Source organism: Schistocerca gregaria, chromosome 3 (assembly GCF_023897955.1).
Source record: "Schistocerca gregaria isolate iqSchGreg1 chromosome 3, iqSchGreg1.2, whole genome shotgun sequence".
NCBI classification, from domain to species: Eukaryota; Metazoa; Arthropoda; class Insecta; order Orthoptera; family Acrididae; genus Schistocerca; species Schistocerca gregaria.
The window spans coordinates 860,281,211-860,298,846 of NC_064922.1; the positions used below are offsets into that span (position 1 = coordinate 860,281,211).

At 40.8% G+C, this 17,636-nt stretch overlaps 1 protein-coding gene across 1 annotated transcript in view; it reads left to right on the top strand.

Annotated features, from left to right (window-relative positions):
* The window catches only part of LOC126354863 (uncharacterized), a 123,133-nt gene that overhangs the window by 73,114 nt on the left and 32,383 nt on the right, over positions 1-17,636 (top strand). The window contains exons 8-9 of the mRNA XM_050004852.1: positions 884-1,023; positions 6,072-6,284. Of these exons, the coding sequence (XP_049860809.1) occupies positions 884-1,023; positions 6,072-6,284 (353 nt within the window). The remainder of the gene's footprint in view (positions 1-883; positions 1,024-6,071; positions 6,285-17,636) is intronic.

Below are 17,636 nucleotides of genomic sequence, written 5' to 3' on the forward strand. Positions count from 1 at the left end.
ATTGTGAGAAATGAAGAAGTCTTGAAGATTACTCTGTGATCATGTAACAAATCTGTATCCAAATGAATATGATTAAAGTGAATGATCATTTTATTATAGGTGGGCAGACTTGACAAATTTGTGGAAAGGCATGATGCCACCAGGCTGTATTTTAAAACTGTTCTTTACTTAGCATTTCTAGTTTTAGGTATGGTCCATTCTCAAGCGCAGTAACACAAGATATGGACATGTTGATCTCTCTGATTTTTATATGATGAAGCATGTCAGAGATGCACTTGAAAATGTCCATGAGTGATTTAAAACAGAATTAGAGATGTATATGATTCGTACCTGCAAGTCTTGGTAAACAAGATCTCCACAACATTTAATGTTACTTTGTCCTTTTCTGTGTATGTCCTCTGTACATCAAAGCAGATAATTACATGTTACATCACTTGTCAACTGAACTGACATTTTTTTCCTTTTTAATTTAGGTGTAGACTTTCTTTGTTTTTTCCATCATAGCCTCTGAAGATGGTCAGTGTATGACAAATACTGCTCTAGTTAAAAACATATTTTGTGATTGGTTCCAGAATAAATAAAAGAAGTGTGTTGCTCTCAGATTGCAGATTGTTGCTGAAAATTATACCATTACCGGTATTTCCACTTGTTTCTTCCATCATTTTACCGTAATGTGAAGAGCATATTCATTTGTCCAATTAAAATTAATTTATAGCTATGTGAGAGTTGTACTGTCATCCTCAAAATTACAATTATTTTTCTCTTCTTTTGTGGTCCATGTTTATTTACTTTTCTCATACGACTGTGAACAGATGTTTACATTTAAGATGGTTTTGATTTTTATTCTCTCTCTCAATGTAGGTTTTTGTTTTGTGTTTTGTAGCTGCTGTAATGAAGAACACTGGTGTATTATTTGCCAATGATATCAACAAGGACCGGATACACGCTATTGTGGGCAACTTTCATCGCCTGGGTGTTATAAATGCGGTTATTTGCTCATATGATGGACGCAAGTTTCCCTCTGTAAGTACTTTATTGTTTTGTATACTTCCTTCAGTGTTTCTCATCAGCAGTACCCATAATCTGCACTTTTTTAAGTGAGGAATCATAATAGCTAACATACTGGACTTGTATTGAGGGAGGCAGCACTCAAATCTTTATGCAGAAATGCTCATTAATGTTTCTCCATGGTTTCTTTAAATCATTGTAGGTGAATGTGGGAGTCTCCAAAGGAGCAAGTGGCTGGTATTTCCTCCTCCCACTCACTGATCCAAGTGAGTTAACTTCAGCTTCAGTTACCTCAATACCAACAGGATGTTACGTTCTAACCCATTTCATCATTCTCCTCCTTGTATCAACAATGCATGGCAGATCATGTTGTGGATGTGCCTGCACCAATGAATGTTCATTCCTTTACATATTTGGAATGTTAACAATATGTATATAATGGAAAATCTGGAGTGGAATACCATGTGAAAAAGGACAGATTGCTACTCAAGACATAGACATACTGAGAGAGACTGCTAGATGTTAACAATATTAGCAAAGGATGGTTTATTACTCACCGTAAAGATGACCTGCTGAGTTGGAGACAGGCACAACAAAAAGAGTGTTACACATTATAGCTTTTGGCCAAAGCCTCCTTAAGCCAAGAAAACATGCTTTAATATGCACAAGCAAGTGCACCTCTGCACATATGACGACTGCCAATGGCAGCTCTGACCAGAATGCAACTGTCATGTGAATAACAGTCTGGAATGGGGAAGGGGAGGGGGAGGGATAGCAGGACATGCGTGGAGGGAGAGAAGAGCGCTGTCTGATGGGGCATGCAGGAACTAGATGGTGGCCTGACAAGACTGCCAGGCGCAACGTCAGGAGGTGGGGTGTAGGGGAAAAATGGGGAGTGGAAAAGGAAAGCAACCGTGAAGGGGGAAGGAGGGCAGGTGCACTGGCAAAGGCCACACGGTGAGGATGAGGGGAGAGAAGGGGCAGAAACTGTTGGATGGAGAGTGTAGGAACAGTAGGTTACTGTAGGTTGAGGCTAGGAGCAGAAAATGTGTTGTAAGGGTGGCTTCCACCTGCACAGTTGAGACAAGCAGCTGATAGAGAGGAGGATCCAGATGGTCTGGGTTGTGAAGCAGCCATTGAAATCGAGCACGTTATGTTCAGCTGCATGTTGAGCTACAGGATGGTCTAATTTGCTCTTGGGCGCAGTTTGGCAGTAGACAGTCATTCTGGTGGACAGCTAACATAACCTCCAATCCTTGCTTAAGGCCATGGACCCTTTCCAGAACATTTACCCTGAATCCATTGCCCTCCTCACCCCTTTGACATCCTACACATTCACCTTCTACATGCTCCTCAAAAATTTACAAACTTAATAATCCTTGATGCCTCATTGTAGCTGGTTATGGTGTCCCCACTGAAAGGATTTCACCCCTCATTGACCAATATTCCCAACCAATTGCCCTTAATCTAGCTTCCCACAACAAAGATAGCAACCACTTCCTTTGCTGACTCTCCACCATCCCCACTGCTTTACCTCCTGGTTCCCTACTGGTCACTGTTAAATGCTACTTCCCTATAAACCAACACCCCTTATGCTAATGGTCGTGCCACAATTTAGCACTACCTTTCCCAATGTCCTCCAGACTCCAAGCCCACTACCTCATTCCTCATTTACGTAACTAATTTTATCCTAACACATAACTACTACTTGTTTGAAGGGAAGGTATACAGACAAATCCACGGCACAACCATGTGCACCTGCATGGCTTCCACACGACGCCCTCCTATGCCAATCTGTTTACAGGCTATCTGGAGGATACTTTCCTAGTCTCCCATAAACCCAAAGCCCTGGTTTGGTTCAGGTTCTTTGACGATATCTTATGATCGGCATATAGGGCTAAGACACCCTATCCTCATTCCTTCACATCATCAACACTTTGTTTCCCATCCACTTCACCTGGTTGTCCTCATGCCACCTTCCTAGGCGTTGACCTCCTCCTCACTGATGGCTCCATCCGCACCCCTTCCCACATAAAACCCATTAACCACCAACAGTACCTGCATTTCGACAGCTGTCGACCCTTCGACACCAAAAGATACCTCCCTTACAGCCTGACCACCTGGGGACAGCTTGTCTACAGTGACAAGAACTCCTTTCCCAGTGTGCTGAATATCTTACCAAGCCCTCCACAGACAGACACTATGACCCAAACCTCCTCAGACAGATTTCTTGTGCTATTTCTCCACACTACCCAAATCATCCTTGCATTCTGAAGACCTAGCAACAAAATTAGTGCGCCATTTGTCACTCAGTACAATCTCAGACTGTAACAACTGAACCACATCCTTCGCCAGCACTTTGATTGTGTATCGTCATGCCCTGAAATGAGGGGCGTCCTGCCCAAGACGCTTCCCACCACTCTTGAAGTGGTTTCCCATTACCGACCCCATTTCCAGGTCCTAGTCCATTCCTGTGCCACTTCCAATCTCACCACGTTGCCTAAGGGATCGTATCCCTGTGGAAGACCAAGTTCAAAGACCTGTCCAATTCACCCACCCGGCACTTCCTATTGAATTGCTATCATAGGCTTATCTTACACCATCAAAATCCCGGCCACCTGTGAAAGCGACTGTGTTGTATACTAGCTGTGCTGCAACCACTGCAGTGCTTTTTATATTGGTATTACTACCAACCAGCTGTCCACCAGGACGAACAGCCATCGCCAAACTGTGGCCAATAACGAAATAGAATGCCCATCTCCTGGCGAATCTTAACTCTTTGTGGCACATGGTCCTGGATGACAGGATTCATTTCACAATTCCTGGAAGGCTCTTTTCGGCCATATACTTAAATCAGAGCAAAATGCTCGTTAACTCACAAGCTTACTAATCACTTCGGGCTTTTGGTGTCTGACAAGCACAGAACATGTTTCTTCTGTTCAGTTTTCCTCTCCACAGCTTTCCGTATTAGATATTTCGCACCTAATACTGCCCTTATGTAGCTGTTTCTGATTTTATCTTCTCTGCTGCAATGTTGTACATAGCTGCGGAATGTAATTTCTGTTGATTTCAGTATCCTAAGATGTTCCTTTCTTGGACTGCAACATTGTATACCATGCAAAAAGATTGGTATCTCTCACTGCTTTATCTAATTTCATTTACGTATCCTTCCTCTCTTCCCCATAGAGGATTCTTGCAATTGTCCCATGTATTCTGTGACAGTTCTTCTTTTTCTCCCCCTCTAGTTGGTTTCATAATTTGATTCCCAAAGGAGCATTGTTGTTGTTTCCTGTTCTTATTGAATCATCTACGAGGGCGTGTTGGAAAATAAGTTTCCCCTGTTGACTGTGGGCAGAGGTGTGTGATATGGGCGAAAGACAACACGGCCAGTGAACGCGCATGTGCAAGACACCGATATGCCCTTGGGTAGAGGTCAACCGCAATCGAGCAGATGGCGCTGTTGCAGTGCCTGCGCAAAGCGGAGGCCAGCCACTTAGTCTTTCCTGTAGCCTTGGAGAGAAGGTGCGTTTTGGAGTCGTGGTCAAAGGCGGAAGTGAGAGCTGTTATCTGCTATGAATGGGCATGTGGAGTATCAGGCACAGAAATTCATAACCGTCTTGTTGAGGTGTATGAGTCGGGTGTGATGTCAAGGCAAATGGTGTGGAGATGGTGCGAGCAATTCAGTGATGGTATGTCCTGCACTAGCTGACGTCCGAGACCTGGACGCGCACGGACACTACAGATCCAAATATCAGGATGGTAGATGACATGATTAAAGCGAACCAGCATATCACTATTGATGGGAGTAGTGGCAGAACTTGAAGGTGTCGGCAAGATAGGTGCCCCGCCAACTGATCCTGACACACAGGGAACAATGCATGGCATTCAACCTGGAACAGCTCATGCATTATCATGAATCTTCTGTTTCGGATTGTGATGGAGGATGAAACATGGGTCCACCATTACCCGCCTGAATCGAAGGCCGCATCCATTGAGTGGAAACATCCATCATCACCTGTCCGAAAGAAGTTCAAAAGCACTTCGTCTGCAGGTAAAGTGCTACTCACCATTTTTTGGGATGGCAAAGGAGTTTTGCTGCTGGACTTTCTGGAGGATGCAACCATCAGTGGTGCATGGTACTGTGCCACTCTCACCAAATTGAAAGAGGTGATTCGGAAAAAGCGGCCTGGCCTTCTCAGATCTGGCGTTCTGCTGTTGGATGACAATATGAGACCACACACGGCGACGGCAATGCAAAACCATATTGCAACTCTTGCAACTGCACCTTACAGTCCAGATCTCGCACCAAGTGACTGCCATCTGTTTCGTACTTTGAAGAAGACTCTCTGTGGAAAGCGCTTTGGCAGGAATACTAACATCAAACAAGCTGTTCAATGCTTCTTCCGTACCAAACAAGCTGTTCAACACTTATTCCGTATGCAATGTCCTGATTTTTTCTTGGAAAGCTTTTTGAAACTTATAAAGCAGTATAACAAATGTCTCAATGTACTTGGAAATTGTGTAGGAAAATAAAGATATGTCTTATCTTTAATGTCTCATTCTCTTCTTCTTTTTTTTTTCTTCTTTTTTTCTTCTTTTTTTTTTTTCTTTCACTCACAGCTCTGACCACAGTCGACAGGGGAAACTTATTTTCCAATTCCCCCATGTACATAAATGTTAAAATACTGATAGTAACGTAGTGCATCCCTGTGAAACTCTCTCTTTATGATAATGCTTTCCAGTGTCTGTGATTATCCTGGGGTTGGTATAAAACCTCTGAATCACTTGGGTCAAATTGTCATCCATAACATTTCTTATGTATTATCTGGCATGACTTCTCCCTTTCAGCACCATCAAATACTTTTTTGCAATCCATGAAAGCAATGTTAATCTCTAAGTAGAATTTCTATCATATTTATTATGGACGTGTTGATTTTTGCAGCATGAAATGTACAGAATTGGATGGTCTGGAGTTAAATAATACACGTAAGTAGTATAGGAAACTTGGAAGACTTGGCAAGTATATATTGAAGTCTCAGCATTCCTGTCACTATCCATTGCAGGTGCTGACAGGTTTTGACAGGGTTCTTCTTGACGCTCCATGCACTGGTACAGGAGTAGTTGCGAAAGACCCCAGTGTGAAGACCAGCAAAGACCAGCAGGACTTGACACGCTGCTTCACACTGCAGAGGGAGTTGCTGCTGGCTGCCATTGACTGTCTCAACGCTCGCTCCCCCACTGGTGGCTACATTGTGTACTCGACTTGCTCTGTCTTGGTAAGTTAGTACAGCTTTGTGTTTGTGTCTGCTGCAGCACATAGCCTCAAGGTTACATTATTTTTATCATTAGTTATTTAGGTATTTGCATGTTCTCTGAATCATAATTTCACTTTCTCAATATGATATGGAACAAGGCAGTTTTACAATTCTAGTACATCATTCTAAGTGGAAATACGGATATATGTTGATGATTTAAATGATTTATTTATGGTTTTTTTTTTCTTCATGAGTACAGTGTTTTGTACGTAACTATGTTTGATGTCTCTCTCTTTCCCTCTCTTAAAAACATCTGATTTCCTGCCCCACCTTTCCCTAATTTGAGCTTGTGCTCTGTCTCTAATGACCTAATATCCCCCTGCTTTCTGTGAATCTCTGTGTGGCATCTGCTTTTCCTGCTTTTTGTTTTATATGGTCATTCCACATAAGGTAGCTTTGAAAAGCTACCCCTAGATGTTTTATGGCAGATACTGTTTCTAGTAGTATCTCACCAATTGTGTAGTTGTACGGTAGTGGTTTTCTATTCCTATGTATGCAAGCATTATGTTACATTTATTTACATTCAGGACCAACTGCCAGAGCCTGCACCAGTCAACAAACCTCTGCAGGTCATTCTGCAAATCGATACTGTCTATTGACATTGCTACTTCATTATAGACAACTGCATCATCTACAAACTGTCTTAAGGAGCATCCCAAGCTTTCTACTAGATCATTTACATACTTTGTAAAAAGTAACTGTCCTGTCACTCTCCCTTGAGGTACTCTGGAAATTACATTTATGTCTGTCGATTTTGTTCTGTTAAGAGTGACATGTTGAGTTCTGTCTGCAAGGAAAACTTGGATCCAGTCACAAATCTGGTTTGATACTTGGTAAGCTCATATTTTCTTCACTAAACAGCAACACAGGATGGTGTCAAATGCCTTCCTGGAGTCAAGGAACACCACATAAACCTGAGTGCCATTGGCTACGTTGCTGTGGATCTCGTGGAGGAAGGGAGCGAGGTGAGCTTCACAGGATCTCTGCTTGCGGACTCATGTTGATTTTTATAGAGGAGATTTTTGTTCTCCAAAAAGCCATAATTCATGAGCATAAAACATGTCCTATAATTCTACAGCAGATTGACATCAACAATGTAGCTCTATGATTGAGTGCATCTGTCCTGTGGCCCGACTTGAAAACGGGAATGTCGTGCACTTTTTTCCAGTCGCTAGGTATCCTTTATTGCTCCATTGTCCCTCAATAAACTGCTGGTAGAAGGATTGGTTTGTAAAATTTAACTGCCAGTGTCATTGAATGCTTCCTCACCTTAGGCTCATTTACACTTCGTTCAGCTTTTTTTCCCCCAGCTACAATTTGACTTGAATCTAAGCTGTCTCTGTTTATGGAGCAGTTTTCTAACATGGCTATTAAAGCCCAATGGGTCTTCCCCATCCCTTAGGACCTTGCTCAGAACGTAGTTGTGTAAGGCATATTGAAAGTGAGTTTTTTCCATTTGTGGTCCATACCTTTATCTTCATCGCTGAATATTTGATACCAACTACTCAGATATTCTGCAATTTGTATCCTATCACACTTGTTAAGCAATAGTATCTTCCTACTTATCTCAAAATCTTTGTAAAACCAATAGTCATAGTTGCTATCACTGATCACTGATACCTTCCTCTATGTGAATTGATTCAATAAGTTTAGGTCTGTTTGTTGTTGTTGTTGTTGTTGTTGTTGTTTTCAGTCCTGGGACTGGTTTGATGCAGCTCTCCATGCTACTCTGTCCTGTGCAAGCTTCTTCATCTCCCAGTACCTACTGCAACCTACATCCTTCTGAATCTGCTTAGTGTATTCATCTCTTGGTCTCCCTCTACGATTTTTACCCTCCACGCTGCCCTCCAATGCTAAATTGGTGATCCCTTGATGCCTCAGGACAGGTCCTACCAACCGATCCCTTCTTCTAGTCAAGTTGTGCCACAAACTTCTCTTCCCCCCAATCCTATTCAATACCTTCTCATTAGTTACGTGATCTATCCACCTTATCTTCAGCATTCTTCTGTAGCACCACATTTCGAAAGCTTCTATTCTCTTCTTGTCCAAACTAGTTATCGTCCATGTTTCACTTCCATACATGGCTACACTCCATACAAATACTTTCAGAAACGACTTCCTGATACATAAACCTATATTCGATGTTAACAAATTTCTCTTCTTCAGAAACGCTTTCCTTGCCATTGCCAGTCTACATTTTATATCCTCTCTACTTCAACCATCATCAGTTATTTTACTTCCTAAATCGCAAAACTCCTTTACTACTTTAAGTGTCTCATTTCTTAATCTAATTCCCTCAGCATCACCCGATTTAATTTGACTACATTCCATTATCCTCGTTTTGCTTTTGTTGATGTTCATCTTATATCCTCCTTTCAAGACACTGCCCATTCCATTCAACTGCTCTTCCAGGTCCTTTGCTGTCTCTGACAGAATTACAATGTCATCGGCGAACCTCAAAGTTTTTACTTCTTCTCCATGAATTTTAATACCTACTCCGAATTTTTCTTTTGTTTCCTTTACTGCTTGCTCAATATACAGATTGAATAACATCGGGGAGAGGCTACAACCGTGTCTCACTCCCTTCCCAACCACTGCTTCCCTTTCATGCCCCCCGGCTCTTATAACTGCCATCTGGTTTCTGTACAAATTGTAAATAGCCTTTTGCTCCCTGTTTTTTACCCCTGCCACCTTCAGAATTTGAAGGAGAGTATCAACATTGTCAAAAGTGTTCTCTAAGTCTACAAATTTTAGAAACGTAGATTTGCCTTACCTTAGTCTAGCTTCCAAGATAAGTCGTAGGGTCAGTATTGCCTCACGTGTTGCAATATTTCTACGGAATCCAAACTGATCTTCCCCGAGGTCGGCTTCTACTATTTTTTCCATCGTCTGTAAAGAATTCGCGTTAGTATTTTGCAGCCGTGACTTATTAAACTGATAGTTCGGTAATTTTCACATCTGTCAACACCTTTGGAATTATTATATTCTTCTTGAAGTCTGAGGGTATTGCGCCTGTCTCATACATCTTGCTCACCAGATGGTAGAGTTTTGTCAGGACTGGCCCTCGCAAGGCCATCAGTAGTTCTGATGGAATGTTGTCTACTCCCGGGGCCTTGTTTCGATTCACATCTTTCAGTGCTCTGTCAAACTCTTCACGTAGTATCGTATCTCCCATTTCATCTTCATCTACATCCTCTTCCATTTCCATAATATTGTCCTCAAATACATCGCCCTTGTATAGACCCTCTATATACTCCTTCCACCTTTCTGCCTTCCCTTCTTTGCTTAGAACTGCATTTCCATCTGAGATCTTGATATTCATACAAGTGGTTCTCTTTTCTCCAAAGGTCTCTTTAATTTTCCTGTAGGCAGTATCTATCTTACCCCTCGTGAGATAAGCCTCTACATCCTTACATTTGTCCTCTAGCCATCCCTGCTTAGCCATTTTGCACTTCCTGTCGATCTCATTTTTGAGACGTTTGTATTCCTTTTTGCCTGCTTCATTTACTGCATTTTTATATTTTCTCCTTTCATCAATTAAATTCAATATTTATTCTGTTACCCAAGGGTTTCTACTAGCCCTCGTCGTTTTACCCACTGAATCCTCTGCTGCCTTCACTACTACATCCCTCGAGGCTACCCATTCTTCTTCTAGTGTATTTCTTTCCCCCATTCCTGTCAATTGTTCCCTTATGCTCTCCCTGAAAGTCTGTACAACCTCTGGTTTAGTCAGTTTATTCAGGTCCCATCTCCTTAAATTCCCACCTTTTTGCAGTTTCTTCAGTTTTAATCTACAGCTCATAACCAATAGATTGTGGTCAGAGTCCACATCTGCCCCTGGAAATGTCTTACAATTTAAAACCTTGTTCCTAAATCTCTGTCTTACCATTATATAATCTATCTGATACCTTTTAGTATCTCCAGGATTCTTCCATGTATACAACCTTCTTTTATGATTCTTGAACCAAGTGTTAGCTATGATTAAGTCATGCTCTGTGCAAAATTCTTCCAGACGGCTTCCTCTTTCATTTCTTAGCCCCAATCCATATTCACCCACTATGTTTCCTTCTCTCCCTTTTCCTACTGACGAATTCCAGTCACCCAGTTTGTTGTTAGAAGGTCTAAAACGTTACCTTCACAAGTTGATTCTCTATGTGCTTACCATATCAGTCATCTGCTGAAAGAAGCCGAAGGTGACCCCAGAATCCAGACAACGGGCGTCATTCATGCTGATTCATGCACTATTTGCAGTTGGTTGGACCTAGTACGCTTGATAACCACCAGCAGGGTCTTCTCCATGTGATGGATGACACCCCCCTGCAAACATACAGTGTGTACACTTGCATTATTTCCCACCCTGCATGCTAACTAAACTAAATTATCTTCAGGTTTTGGTGGCGCAAACTAAATTAGTCTGTCTCGGACAGCTACTGCTGCTGTTGTCTCTGCTGCTGGTAGATTTCCAGATATACGAATGGCTTGAAGACTTCTTAAATAACAGAACCCAATATGTTGTCCTTGATGAGAAGTGTTCATCAGAGAGAAGGGTATCATCAGGAGTGCTAATATTTTCTGTATACATAAATGATCTGGCAGACAGGGTGAGCAGGAAATCTGTGACAGTTTGCTGATGATGTCATGGTGTACGAGGTGGAGTTGTCATTGAATGAAAGTGAGGATGCAAGACAACTTAGACAAAATTTCTAGTTGGTTTGATGAATGACAGCTAGCTTTAAATGTAGAAAAATATAAGGAAATTCAGATGAGGATGAAAAATATCCCTTAATGTTCACATACAACATTGGTAGTTGGTGGCTTGATACAATCTTGCCAGTTAAATATCTGGGTGTAACATTGCAAAGTGATATGAAATGGAATGAGAATGTGAGGATTGTGGTAGTGAAGGTGAATGGCCAATTTCGGTTTATTGGAAGAATTTTGGGAAGGTGTGGCTCTACTGTAAAGGAGGCCACATGTAGACACTGATGCGACCTAGTCTTGAGCACTGCTCAAGTGTTTGGGATGTCCACCAGGTCGGGTTAAAGGAAGGTATGGAAGCAATTCAGAAGTGGGCTGCTAGATTTGTTACTGTTAGTTGGAGGTGCTGTGAGAACTCATATAGGAATCCCTGGAGGGAAGGTGACATTCTTTTCAAGTGCAACTGTTAAGAAAATTTAGACACATGTCATTTGAAGCTGACTGAAAAATGATTCAATTGTCACCAAAGTGCATTTCATGTAATGATCACGAAGATAAGAGAAATTTAGGGCCTGTAGGAAGGCATGCATAAAGTTCATTTTTCCCTCGCTCTATTTGCAAGTGAAACAGGAAAGGAAATCACTAGTAGCCAGGCACCATTTAGTGGCTTGCAGAGTATGTATAAAGCACTTAAAGTAAGTGGCAGGATAGTATTTTCAAAGTGGCTGTAGCCGATCCCTTGCCAAATCTTTGTTCAACAGGGCGTGTTCTTACCTTTAATGACTTCTGTGTCCAATCAATCAATCAATCAATCAAAATCCTTATCACATTACATGCATCATACAGTCATACGTTGTGACAAATTTATTCATTTCTTCTTCGAGAATTTTGATTGCTATTGATATTAATAGTTTGTACACATTGAACAATACAGATTGATACATACAGTAATAAAGAAAACAGTTAAATCATGTAGATTTGTATACAAACATACAATGAGTATAAGTTAAATCCTTAGATCTTACTGTACATAGTCAAAAAATTCCTCTATGGGATAGCAAGCTTTCTTTTTAAACCATTTTTGTAGAACATTTCTAAAGGTTTTTAATGAGGTAGTGCGTGCTTCTGGTGGCAGTGCATTGAACAGTTTTATGTGTAACTATTGACACTCTTACTTAGTCTTGTTAAGGATTGGTCAATATTTTCTTTGTGATGTGTATTGTGACAATGAAATGACAGTGTTCATCTGTAGCCCCCTTGGTATTCTTTTGTATAGACGAGCAACTAAATATAAATATGAAGGGATTGTCATAATACCCAGTTTCTAGAAAAGTGGCCTACAATATACATTGCTTTTGAAAATACCTGCTACATATTTGATAGATAGCCTTTTTGTGCAATACAAAAACTCTATTTTTGCCACTGGAACTGTCCCAAAGCAGTATGCAGTGTGTTATGTGGCTATGAAAAAATGCATAATAGGAACTGTGCATCACACACACACACACACACACACACACACACACACACACACACACACTAATTGTTTTGTGACAGGTGTATGACTATTCTGTGAGGAGGTTTCGGAATTGCAGCCAGATCATGTTGACTTCTTGCCACAATATTTTGGCGGGCAACTATTTAGCCATCTTCAGGTGTCCGCCACTGGAGACTGCTAGTTCACTGTGTTGGCTTTATAGCAGAGATGCATGCACATTGGCGACCATCAAAGGAGTGTTCCCTATCAAAGTCTGCGCCATCTGCAAATACTGTTCCATCTGTGGCACGCAAACACGTGCGTAAAGATGAAACTGTCTGTCAGGATGCACACTCACGGTGCTATAAACAAACGTCAGGTGTCACCAGAAGTGTTATTATGAATAAAATATTTTCTCTCAGGTGAAATTACAGAGATTAACAGGTCCCAAGCTTTGTCCAGTTAAAAGCTGCCATCACAATTTATAAGATCTTGTGCCAGACGTATTTCCACAGATTGTTTAATTACTGAAACCCAGAAGGATCTCACCGCAGCCAAGGTTTTTGTGACAGAAGAATCCATAGAGTGTCCTGTGGTAATACAGTGCTCAGCTACGGCTGACTTACTGGGCTGCAAAAGACGAGTGTGGTGCTCATATTCAATGGCGTATCATCTGACCTATGTAAGCTTTGCCGCATTGGCAAGAAATATTGTATATTCCAGCCTTCCATAGTCCCAGATTGTCCTTTACCAAACTGTGAAGAACACCAATCTTCACTGGTGGCTGGAAGATTACTTTAACTTGATGTTTCTCAATGATCCTGCCTATTTTAAACGAAAGATTGCCGACATACGGGTAGGAATGTTCTAGACTTGAACAGCTCCTAATCTTCTTGATGTTGTGTGTGGTCACGTTTCTTCCTCCTTAGTGCTGTTTTAATCTGATGTGGAGAGTAACCATTATCTTTGAATACTGACTGTAGCTCCTGTGTAAGGCTATATCCATCAGAAACAACATTTTCCTGGTGCACCAACATTCTGAGGACCGCAGTAGTTTGTGAAGGATGATGGCCACTTGATGCTTGCCGGTAGGGCTCGTATATGTGGGCTTGGATTAGATGGAATCCCCCAGTGACCTCACCACTTACCTACTAACCAATAGATTCAAAAAAGTAAGCAACCACCCTTCTCTATTTCCATCATAAACTGGATGTTCTTGTGGACTGATTTCAAATGCTGCAAGAAACATGACAGCTCTTCTTCACCATGGGGCCACACTACAAAAGTGTCATCTAAGTATCACCAGAAGACTCTTGGTTCGAGTTCTGCCAAATCAAATGCCCTTTCCTCAGAGTCTTCTATTAAAAAATTTGCTACCAGAGGGGAGAGAGGACTACTCATGTCAACACCGTTTGTTTGCTCAAAATATTCAGTGTTAAATAAAAAGTAGGTTGAAGAAAGGACATGATGAAAAACTGCTGTTATATTCGGCTCTGAACTTATTGCTAATGAGTGACAGAGAGTCCATAAGAGAAACCTTAGTGAAAAATGAGAGGACATCGAAGCTCACTAATAAGTCAATTTCATTGAATTGCATTGAAGTGACATTGGTGTGCTGATAAGTCAGTGACCAAATCATACGTGGGGGCGTTGATATTACCAACGAATGGCTGTAACGGAACCTGTAAGACCATATAACTTGAGCATCATAGAACTAAGAGGAAGGATTCAGCTGCGTGTTGACAAAGACCCCACAGTGAAAGTGAAAAGAAAAACTTCAGCGCTGCTGAATTCTTCTTCAGTTCCGCAAGAAGTGACCAAAAGATTAAGAACTCCTAGTTCTGTGCCACCCAGTTTATATGGTCTTCAGAAGATTCATAGAAAAGAGGTTTCATTATGCCTGTATGCACATTTTGTCAATTGTTAACGTAGTCACCATGAACATTTAAACATATGGCAAGTTGTGGCTCCAGCTTTTGAATCCCAGCATCAGAGAACTCTGCTGCCTTACTGTTAAACCAGTTAGTAACAGTTTCTTTCAACATGTCATCATTTTCCAAGTACTTTCCATAACGAAATTTCTTCAGTGTTTGAAACAGGTGAAAGTCTGTTGGTGCTGAGTCAGGGCTGTATGGTGGATGATCCAGTAATCCCCAATGAAACTTGTCCAGTTGCATCTTCGTTCTTGCCACAACATGAGACCAAGCATTCCAGATTGTTCATTATCATGAATATTTGTCCTTCCTTCATTAAACAGCCTACATTATTTACACACATTCCCATCATTCATTACACCAGCACCGCAAACTTCAACATGCTACCAGTGAATTTCGACAGGACGAACTTGTCTTGCATTTAAGAACTGAATAACAATGATCACTTCACCATTGGCGTGATTACTGATTGACGTAGTGACAAATGAAGCCATATAACCATATGACCAACATTGGCAGAGATGTGGAACATAATGGTGGCATAGTGAGAGACTGGTCAAGAGTGTTCGACTAGGAACTGGCATCACGTGACAGGGTGCACAAAAACAGTGTGCTATGACTACTTACTTGAAAAATGATTCTCATATGTCAGGCCTCTTTTCAGCAGATCTTCCACCAAGAGAGTTGAAGTGAACCAGATATCAGGTGTGACGTTCCTGTTTGTCTTCTCAGTAGCTTTTATAAGCTTCACAGCAGTTTGAGTTGGCTGTGGGAGTTCCAGTGGATCGACACTTGATCCTCTCCTATCAGTAGCTTTTCCTGTGTAGATATAACCATTATAGAAGTAGTCAGTTTTCACATTTGCCAAGATCAGTACTTTTTGCCCATATTCTCCGGATTTGGCCAGCATATACTTTCTGAAAGAGCATCTGCCTCCGAAAATGACCAACGTATTGTCAAATCTAAGACTGGTGAGCAAAAACAGGAAGCACCAGAGAGTCATAGATTATCGAAATATATTGTGACTGATTCCATCAGAGGCAAAGAGAGAATTTGGGTCTTTGTGTTTTGATTTGAATGCACCAGGAAAATACAGCACACCTGAAAAGGGTTTCATTCCAGTCGTGTCTACTTCATGAATTATGTTGCTGCAGTTCTCTGAATAGTTGAATTTGCAAAATTAGAGGAAACTGAATTAATTAATTAAAAATGAATAAAAATAGTGTGTGTTGTCCCATTGAGGGCAAAGGCCTCCTACAAGTAGAGGTAGCTGCTTTTAAAGACTCACGCGGTGAGCTAGTCCGTGTAAGAGAGTACCACACTTAATGCACACTACACATTGTATTAAACTTGATCACTTAGTTGTAGTTCTAGTTCTTTCCACTCCTCTCTGTTTCTGGCTATGCTGTTCCACTACCTTCCTGCTTGTTTTCTGAATAGGTCTGACCATTTGCATCTTGGTCTTCCTGGGAGTCTAGCTGACATAGAGATCCCAAGGGAGCTCGTGCTGTCCATCTGTCATCTTGCAGCCTTGCCAAGTGGCTGCCCCATTTCTATTTGTGCCCCATTTCTATTTGGTCTTCATAACCTCCACGTGGATGTAGAAAAAAATAAAGGACCAAAATTAAATTTCATTTGTATCATTGTCAGTATTCCTTGCAACACGCTGCAAGCCTAAAAATTTCGCGACCATATTATGTGCCGATTTTCTCACATTGCGTTCTGCAGGCTGTGGTGATCATCTGAAATTATTTCCTTTGCTGAAGAAATAAGAATAGTTGCATCTGGCCATTCATCTTCACTAGGAGATAATTCAGAGCCAGCCTCATGTTCACTCTCATCATGTGTTGTCCAATCAGCTTCACTTTTTTCTTCATGACTAAAACTGTTTAATTGAGACTCACACATTTTTTATTATAAATATAATCTGAATAACTGTTTTGCCATTGCTAAACTTTTATTGTACTTCAGGTAATGAAGCAAACCAGTCACATTATGCATTGGAATTTTTTTTTAAAACTTGTAAACTATGGGTCACGCTGACCAATCAGGTTTGATCCCATAATTTTTTTCAACGATGCAATTGTGCTTTATGTTGATTTATGAAGTGGATAGATATTTAGGATTTAGGAAGGAACTGCAAGTCGCATGATTTAGATCATAAAACATCAGACTTTTAAAGAAGAACAGCAGAAGTGACATTTTGAGTCGCACTGTACCAGTTAAGGATTAATACAGATTACAAACAATAAGGGTCCCAGTAAGGTAATTTGAGGCACACGTCTTGAACGTCTAGGAACCCAGAGCTCATACCATCAAAGCATACCTTCTACTTCCTATTGTCAAGATACGATTCTATAAAGGTGAGTTCTTATCTCAAATGTCATCATAGTTTATCTATTAGAATTCGATGACTCACAGAGTCAGATACCTTGCTTAGGACAATCAGTAGGACATCAACAGATGATCTTGCTTCAAAGATGCTGAATATTGTTGAAACATTTTCAACAGCTTTTGGTGTAGATGAATTTTCCCTGATGCTATACTGAGTGTTTTTCAGTGTTCCAGTGCAGGTGAAATGTTTTTAAATTTGCTGGTACATACAGAGTACCTTTGTTTTCTAAAGTATTGGTACAAGAGAAATAGGGTGGGAGTTATCAGCACATGACTTCTCTCCTTTTTTATGTAGAGAGAAAACTACTGTTATCTTTAAGCAGGCTGAAAAGGAATGACTCGTACAGATACAGTTTCTTAGTACGCAAAGTGGTTGTAGTATAATGTCCACCATCTTTTTAATTATAAAATTTGGAAGTCCATACAAGTCTTATTATTTTGAGTTGCTGAATTTTGCTATAGTTACTGCAACATCAGTGATAACAATTTGTGTCCATTTGAATGTAGAGGTTGCTTGTTTTTTCTGCATTATGAACAACTTTGTCTGGATGTTTATTAGTGCCTGATTTAGAGTTCTCATTTTGGTGAGTTGGGCGTCCTTTATTACCAGAATCAATAAAGAAGTTTCACAAGCTGCAACATTGTTGCAATTAAAACAGTGACCTGTATATACAATAAGTTTCCTTTAATTTACATCTATGGTCACAAACTTTTTGTTAACAGATTACCGGTTTCTGTCTATGATGACCATCATCAGATCTGTTTTATAAAAAACAAAGTCCAAATGTACTGCAGCCATAGTGGCATCGT